This window comes from Hemitrygon akajei, unplaced genomic scaffold, assembly GCF_048418815.1.
Source record: "Hemitrygon akajei unplaced genomic scaffold, sHemAka1.3 Scf000069, whole genome shotgun sequence".
Taxonomy (NCBI): Eukaryota; Metazoa; Chordata; class Chondrichthyes; order Myliobatiformes; family Dasyatidae; genus Hemitrygon; species Hemitrygon akajei.
Genome location: NW_027331955.1, coordinates 3,790,805 through 3,799,844, shown reverse-complemented (window position 1 = coordinate 3,799,844; position 9,040 = coordinate 3,790,805). Strand labels below are relative to the sequence as shown.

Here is a 9,040-nt window from a genome sequence, read left to right as displayed (position 1 = left end):
CCGGAATCATGTTCTTGAACATCCTCTGGACTTTTTCCAACGACAACACACCTTTTCTGAGATATGGGTCCCAAATATTCTAAGTGCGGCTTAAGTAGTGTCTTATAACCACCAGTATTATCTCATTGCTTAGATATTCTACATCACTTTAAGTAAATGCCAGCATTGCATTTGCTTTCTTTACCACAGGCTCAACCTGTAAATTAACCTTCTGGGAGTCTTGCCCGAAGACTCAGATTTCCTTCTGTACTTCCGTTTTTGAAGTTTCTCCCAGTCAGTTTCACCATTGTTCCTTTTCCCAAAATGCATTATCGTACATTTCGAAATATTGTATTACATCAGCCACTTTTTGACCGTTATTTAAATTGTTTGTGTCCTGCTGCAATCGCATTGCTTCCTCAACATTACCAACGCCTCCACCAATCCTTGAATCATCCACAAACTTTGCCACAAAGCCATCAGTTCCATTATCCAAATCATTGACAAATAATGTGAAAAGTAGCGGACCGAATACTGACCCCTGAAGACCACTAATCACTGCTGGCCAACCAGAAAAGGCCCCTTTTATTCCCACTCGCTGCCTCTTGGCTGTCAGCCATTCCTCTATCCATGCCAGTATTTATTCTGACTTTTATCCTGTCGAGCAGTCTCATGTGCGACACCTTATCAGATGCCTTCTGAAAATCCAAGTAAATGATATCCACTGTCTCTCGTTTGTCCATCCTCCTTATGACTTCCTCGAAGAGCTCTCACAGATTTGTCAGGCAATATTTCCCTATGCAGAAACTATGAGGTTAGGCTAACTGGACTATAATTTGCTTTCTTTTGCCTTCCTCCCTCCTCAAAGAGCAAAATGACTTTTGCATTTTTCTGGTCCTCCGGGACCATGCCAGGATCAAGTGAGAAGTCATGACCACTGCATCTGTTATCTCTCCAGCAACCTCTCTCAGGACTCTGGGATGTAGTCCGTCTGGTCCTGGTGACTTATCCACTTTAAGAACCTGAGTTTGCCTAGCACTTTCCTTTGTAATAGCAATGGTACTCACTCCTGCTCCCTGGCACTCACGGATCTCTGGCACACTGGTGGTGTCTTCCACAGACAAGACGGATGTAAAGTACCTATCAAGTTCATCTACCATTTCTTCCCCATTTGCACCCCATGAGCATCATTTTCCAGTGGTCCAATATCAACTCTCGCAAATTTAAAATTTGCCTGTTGTTGGATGTTAAGAGCTACCCAATTATCCAACCTACTACTCACTTTTGCTACCTTATATGCTTTTATACAGTCCTTAACTTCCTTTGTCACCCACGATAGCCTAGCCCCGCTGTTTGAGAACTACGTCTGTGGGACATATCTATCCTGTACATTATGAACTATTCCCAGAGACGTCAGCCATTTATGTTCTGGCGTCATCTCCACCAGCATCCTCCAATCCACCTGGGGAATCACCTCTCTCATGCCTCTGAAATTCCCTTTCATTCCATTGCGATACTACGCATGTGACCTGTGCTTCTCCCTCACAAATTGCAGTAGGAATTCAATCATATTATGATCACTGCCTTCTAATGGTTCCTTTACATTGACCTCCCTAATAAGATCTGGGTTATTACACAACACCCAATCTAAGATAGCAGTTCCCCGAGTAGGCTCAACCATCAGCTGCTCTAAAAAGCCATTTCGTTTGCATTCAATACATCCCCTCTTTTGCGATCTCACGCCAATCTGACTTTCCCAATCCTCCTGCAGATTGAAGTCACCCACTACAGTTGTGTCATTAAATTTATTACATAAATGCCAAACATTCAGCAGTACCTGGGGCAGAAGTGAGGATACGTGCTTTTACCAAGGAGAGAAGGTGTTTTTGTAGCTGAAAGGCCTGAAGGTAGATAAGACACCGCAGAGTTCAGAAAGAGGTAGCTGAAGAGATTGTGAAGGCATTAGAGTCATAAAACACTACAACACAGGAAAATGCCATTCGGCCAGTCTAGTCCGTGCTAAAGCATTAATCTTCCGAGTTGCAACAACTTCCACCTGGACCATAGCCCTCCATATGCTTCTCATCCAGTGACTTAAGCAAACTTCTCTTAAAGATTACAATCGTCCCTGCCACTTGCTCTGGCAGCTCGGTGCACACTCTCCCCGCCTCTGAATGAAGAAGTTCCCCCTTAGTTTTCTCTTCAAGTGATGAGTAATGATCTATCAGAAATCACTAGATTTTGGAACGGTTCTGGTGGACCAGAAATTTGCAAATGTCACTCCACTCTTTAAGAAGAGAGGGGGCACAAGAAAGAAAATTATTGGACAGTTAGTCTGACCTTAGTGGTCAGGAAGATGTTAGAGTGTACTAAGAGTGTGTGTTTTGGGTACTGTAATTGGGGAAATATGATGAAGTAGGCCAAAGTCAGCCGGATTGTTTCGAGGAAATCTTGACTGACAAATCTCTTGGAATACTTTGCGGAAATAACAGGCAAGATAGATAAAGCAGAGGCAGTGTATGTTGTTTGCTCGGATTTTCAGATGATCTTCAACAAGGTACCCCATGCAAGGCTTATTGAGAAAGTAAGGAGGCATGGGATCCAAGGGCACATTGCTTTGTGCATCCAGAACTGGCTTGCTCACAGAAGACAAAGAGTGGTTGTAGACTGGTCATATTCTGCATGGAGGTCGGTGACCAGTGGTCTGCCTCCGGGATCGGTTCTGGGACCCCTACCCTTCGTGACTTTTATATATGACCTGGATGAGGAAGTGGAGGTATGGGTTAGTAAATTTGCTGATGACACAAAGGTTGGGTTAGGTTGCAGGGGGATGTTGATAGTCTGCAAACCTGGGCTGAGAAGTGACAAATGGAGTTCAACTCAAAGAAGTGTGATGTGGTTCATTTTCTTCGGTCAAATATGATAGAATATAGTATTAATGGTAAGCCTCTTGGCAGTGTGGAGGAACAGAGGGATCTTGGGGACGGAGTCCATAGGAGACTCAAAGCTGCTATGTAGGTTGACTCTGTGGTTAAGAAGCCATACTGTGCATTGGCCCTAATCAACCGCAGGCTTGAGCTTAAAAGCCGAGATGTAATGTTGCAGCTATATAGGAATTTGGTCAGACCCCACTTGGAGTACTGTGCTCAGCTCTTCTCGCCAAACTACAGGAAGGATGTGGAAGCCCAAGAAAGGGTGCTGAGGAGATTTACGAGGATGTTGTCTGGATAGGGGAGCATGCCTTTTGAGAATAGGGTGAGTGAACTCAGTCTTTTCTCCTTGGAGTGATGGAGGATGAGAGGTGACCTGATGGAGGTGTACAAGAAAATGAGAGACATTGATCGTGTGGATAGTTCGAGGCTTTTTCCCAGGGCTGAAATTGCTAGCACGAGAGGGCATAGTTTGAAGATGCTTGGAAGTAGGTACAGAGGAGATGTCAGGGGTAAGTTTTTTACACAGAGAGTGGTGAGTGCTTGGAATGGGCTGCCGGCAATGGTGGTGGAGGCAGACACGACAGGGTCTTTTAAGAGACTCCTGGATAGGTACACGGAGCTGAGAAAAATAGAGAACTGTAGGTAACCCTTGGCATTTCTAGAGCAAGGACATGTTCGGCATCGCTTTGTGAGCCAAAGGGCCAGTAACGTGCTGCAGGTTTTCTATGTTTCTAAGGTGCTGCACGTGAGGCTGCTGAACAGGATCACAGCTCATGGAATTACAGGAAAGAAACTTGTACTGACAAGGGAGAAAGAGTCAGAATAATGTGGGCAATTCTGTTTTGCTGTCGGTAACTAATGCTGTTCTGCGGCAGGGGTCAGTATTGATACCGCATCGTTTCATGCTAAATCTGAATGATATGGATGACGGAATTGATACCTTGGTGACGAACATTGCAGTTGATACAAAGATAGGTACGGGACAGGTAGTTTAGAGCAAAGCGGGAGTCTGCAGAAGGACTTTGATAGGTCTGGAGAATGCCAGCAAAGTAGAAGTTGAAATACAGTGTATGCAAGTCATGTATATTTGGTAGAAGTAATTGGGTGTAGAAAAAAAATGGGAGAAACTTGAAAAAATTAGAGGTGCATAAGTGCTTGTGAGTCCTTGAGCAAGAGGCGCTAAAGGTTTGCTTGCAGATTGAGTTGATTAAGGATGACAACTGCAATGTTAGCAATATAAGAGCAAGGATGCGATACTATAGCTTTATAACGCATTGGGCAGATCACTGTTGGTGTATGGTGAGCAGAGTCCGACCTGTACTTCCGACTTATTATCTGAGCAAAAGATGTGCTCGTATTGGAGTGGGTCCGGAGAAGTTTCAAAGAATGATTCCAGAAAGACCAAGAGTGGATGACCTGGATGAGGAAGTACGTGGGAAGGGATTCACTCAGTCATCCACCCTACAGAAATTTATCAATATCCACTGCTGCTGATTTCCACACACAAATAAATCAAAAGGGATTTCCCCAATCAAATCGATAATTAATCGATCGATAGCCCCCAAATTTGTTCAAATCCCAGACGCAGGCCCCAAATCTGTTACGAACCATAATGCTTTAGAAACAAGCCAGCAGCAATAGTCTACACCTGGAGTCTGGTTTTGATGTTAAATCTATCTTTATTAGAATCTACTTGTAATATTGCAACTTAAACAAGATAAACAGAAGTTAACAGTGTTAAGTTTATAAATGTGAGTAAATATAACTCCCAAACTATTGAGCTCGGGGGAAACAAGGCTTAGAGTCTTGAGATGGTAAAGTATGAAAGTTCAGTTCAACTACAGAATAGGCGATGAGAGAGAGAGATTTGTAATCCAGGGTAAATGGCGAGAGAATGCAAATATGTAGAATTTCACAGGTTCCACGGTGGTAAAATGAGAGAACAGTCACTGTAGATTTTATCCATCATCGTTTCAAATCCACATACAAATTATCACCGAAAGTGACTTGTCACAAGGTGTATCGTCTTCAAGTGAATTACCCCAGGCAAGGGCTAACACATAAGTGGTCTCCACAGGATGCCCCAAATCCGATCCACTCCTATGGATCAAACGAGGTGACAATCACATATTCGATGTACGGTGAACGATAATTAACCCACCCTTGTGGGCATAGGAAAGTTCCAAACAGTGAACCTTGGCCACTTAGTTCCCTGGTTTCGATCCTTCCATTTTTCCTCCTTTGTCTCCATCTGACGCTGAGTGTCTGTGTCCTCGGTTAAAACTAAACAAGCTACGAGCGATGTAAACAAGCTGCAAGTCAGACTGAGTCAGCATCCTGATCTCTGTCTCTCTCTCTTAAAATGACAGTCCACAGCAAAGGAAACCCAGGGATTCATAACAACGGCCAGTCCCCACTGTGAACTGACTGGTGTGCCAGTAGTTGTGATGACTGAGTGAATGCCTTCCCATAGACCGAGCAGGTGAATGGCTTTTCCCCAGTGTGAACTCGCTGATGATTCTGTAGGTGGGATGACTGAGTGAATCCCTTCCCACAGACTGAGCAGGTGAATGGCTTCTCCCCAGTATGAACTCGCTGATGACACAGTAACGTGGATGACTCAGAGAATCCCTTCCCACAGACTGAGCAGGTGAACGGCTTCTCCCCAGTGTGAACTCGCTTATGACTCTGTAGGGTGGAAGACCGAGTGAATCCCTTCCCACAGACTGAGCAGGTGAACGGCTTCTCTCCAGTGTGAACTCGCTGGTGACTCAGTAGAGTGGATGACTGAGTGAATCCCTTCCCACAGTCTGAGCAGATAAATGGCTTCTCCCCAGTGTGAACTCGCTGATGATTCTGTAGGTGGGATGACCGAGTGAATCCCTTCCCACAGACTGAGCAGGTGAACGGCTTCTCCCCAGTGTGAACTCTCTGATGATTCTGTAGGTTGGATGACTGAGTGAATCCCTTCCCACAGTCTGAGCAGGTGAATGGCTTCTCCCCAGTATGAACTTGCTGATGACTCAGTAATCTGCATGACTCAGAGAATCCCTTCCCACAGACTGAGCAGGTGAACGGCTTCTCCCCAGTATGAACTGACTGGTGTGCCAGTAGTTGGGATGACCGAGTGAAACTCTTCCCACAGTCTGAGCAGGTGAACGGCTTCTCCCCAGTGTGAACTCGCTGATGACTCTGTAGGCTGGATAACTGAGTGAATCCCTTCCCACAGACTGAGCAGGTGAATGGCTTCTCCCCAGTGTGAACTCGCTGATGACTCTGTAGGATGGATGATCGAGTGAATCCCTTCCCACAGACTGAGCAGGTGAACGGCTTCTCCCCAGTGTGAACTCGCTGATGACTCTGTAGGCTGGATAACTGAGTGAATCCCTTCCCACAGGCTGAGCAGGTGAACGGCTTCTCCCCAGTGTGAACTCGCTGATGACTCTGTAGGATGGATGACTGAGAGAATCCCTTCCCACAGACTGAGCAGTTGAACGGCCTCTCCCCAGTGTGAACTCGCTGATGTCTCTGTAGGGTGGATGAGTGAGCGAACCTCTTCCCACAGACTGAGCAGGTGAATGGCCTCTCCCCAGTGTGAACTCGCTGATGACTCTGTAGGTGGGATGACTGAGTGAATCCCTTCCCACATACGGAGCAGGTGAATGGCCACTCCCCATTATGAACTGACTGGTGTGCCAGTAGTTGGGATGACTGAGTGAATCCTATCCCACATTCTGAGCAGATGAATGGCTTCTCCCCAGTGTGAACTCGCTGATGATTCTGTAGGTGGGATGACTGAGTGAATCCCTTCCCACAGTCTGAGCAGGTGAACGGCTTCTCCCCAGTGTGAACTCGCTGATGTCTCTGTAGGTTGGATGATGCAGTGAATCCCTTCCCGCAGACTGTGCAGGTGAATGGCTGCCCCCTGGTGTGAACACGCTGGTGTGCCATTAGGTCAGATGACCGAGAGAATCCCTTCCCCGAAATTCAGCAGATGACCAGCCTCTGCCCAGTGTGATCTGACTGGTTTCTCCACAGGTGGGATGCCCGACAGAATCCTTTCTCACACACAGAACAGGTGAATGGCCTTGCCCAGTGTGAACTTGCTGATGTACCTTCAATTGAAATGACCGAGTGAATCCATTCCCACTGTCTGAGCAGGAAGGATGGTCGATTGAATCCCTTGCTCCACTTCTTAAATATCTAGACAGAGACAACAAAACTGTTGTGCCGTGTTTGAGATTCCTGGAGACAAATTCCTTCCCGTTTTTAACCTGTAAAAGATTTACAAAATCCATCAATGGGTGTAGGACAATATTTCGGATGAGATTTCTTGAGTTGCCAAGGTTTGATTTGGTATCACACTGTTACACTGAGGTTAAACCCAAGTTGGACAGAGAAATCATCTCCTGACTCGGCAGAGTGCTGGTATCTGGAATGACCATCAATCACCATATGCGTTTCAAGTTCCAACTCCTTAAAGTGCAGGGTTACAAGCTGCAGCTGGATGCATTTCTTGTAAGTGAGGGCATCAGGGACACTACAGGTCTCCCCATCTTCCCTCCAATACCCCCTCTAATTTGTAATAACCAGTGTGTACATAAGTCTTGCACTGCATTTTTTTTTACCCAGTGACAAGATGTGCACAGTGAATTTTATATAGAGAGGTATTCATTTTCACAGCTAGTAAATCACTGTCAATAGGAACTTTGATCTCCTCTGGGTTCGATCCAGTTCATCTGCACTCTCACACAACCTATGTAGCAGGCCTGTAATGGGTAATGAAGGATTTTCTCACCAAAGTTTTTGTATATTGTCCATATGTGGTTAGCTTGCTAAGTTACACTAAAAAAAGTCAGATTTCCAAATATCACTCCACTTCTTCCCACTTGCAAATTCTCCAGCAACTTTTGCAACACCAGAATACACACAAGTATCACCAGTTTCTATATTCTACATAAATATTTACCCTGAACCCTCCCCCCACTCAATGACTGACAGTGGTGAACTCAGTTTCTATATTCCCCTGAAGCCTCCCCCAATTCTCCAGCAATGTTTGCATCGCCACAATACACACATCAGACAACGACTGACAGTGGTGAACTCAGTGATGGTAATGCCAATGAATACGAAGGGAAGGGCAGTAGTCTTTCTGTCTCACTGGAGTCTGGCACATTTGAGATGTGAAAGCTACTTGCTGCCCAAGGCAAAGGTGCTTGATATCATTATGTACCCAGAGAGAATGGGTCAAAACATGTTCTCGCGGGTAGAAAAGTGCAGAACGAGAGGAGGGAGCTCAAGCAACACACACAAAATGCTGGAGGAATTCAACAGGCCAGGCAGCATCTATGGAAAAGAGTACTAATGCTGAATTCCGCCGGCATTTTGTGCGTGTTGCTTGGATTTCCAGCATCTTCAGATTTTCTCATATTAGTGATTGGAGGTAGAACAAAGGTGATTTTCTCAACTGGTGATGTAAAAGATTTTGTTCCCTTTCTCCGAGTTCCTAATTCTTGCATTTAGATAGCTGGAGCTCAGCTCTGTCTGAAAGATCCATCGGTTCCCATTCCCTCATCAGCCGGAAGCTCCCCGGGGCCCGTGTACTGATCGTGGTGCTGAGAGAGAGAGACGAGAGCAGGACTGTGCCGGGATTGTTGGCCACGGTGTCCGGATTTCACAGGAATCGTTCTGAAGTCGGTGTTTAAGTAAAAACACAGAGAATCGTTCTTACCTGCACCCGACATTTTCAAGGCCTTCAGTGTACTGCGCGCGTGCGTGATAGTCGGGGATGTCCTCAGACTGACGCCTGCGCATTTCATCGGCGCTTCAGCGCCGGTGAAATTCTTAACGCATGGCCTTATGGGTAATCACGGTGCCATTAAACATTTCTGCAAGCACCTGTTCAATGTCCATACCTCATTTTTTTCGTGTGTATAGAAAAATCTGCAGCTGTTTTAACGCAGAAAGCGGCTCCTATAAGCAATATACTCAATATCAACCTGTATCTAATGCCAAAGTAAAATGCAGTTATAAAACACAGGAGATTCTGCAGTTGCTGGGAATACAGAGACGCACGCACACAAAATGCTGGAGGAACTCTGCAGTTCAAGCAGCAACTAAGCAGCGGA

The 9,040-nt window shown here is 45.7% G+C and overlaps 1 protein-coding gene across 1 annotated transcript; it reads right to left on the bottom strand.

Moving 5' to 3' along the window:
• Positions 1-4,571: 4,571 nt before the first annotated feature.
• Positions 4,572-8,707, bottom strand: LOC140722072 (uncharacterized). The gene is made up of 2 exons (XM_073036869.1): positions 8,644-8,707; positions 4,572-7,186 (listed from the first exon to the last, which is right to left on the bottom strand). The coding sequence occupies exon 2, from the start codon at positions 6,861-6,863 to the stop codon at positions 5,307-5,309; it is 1,557 nt and encodes a 518-aa protein (XP_072892970.1). The 5' UTR covers positions 6,864-7,186; positions 8,644-8,707; the 3' UTR covers positions 4,572-5,306.
• Positions 8,708-9,040: the final 333 nt, after the last annotated feature.

Excerpts from the sequence above, each read along its gene's own strand:
- LOC140722072 (XM_073036869.1), bottom strand. The coding sequence starts at position 6,863 with ATGGCACACCAGCGTGTTCACACCAGGGGGCAGCCATTCACCTGCACA.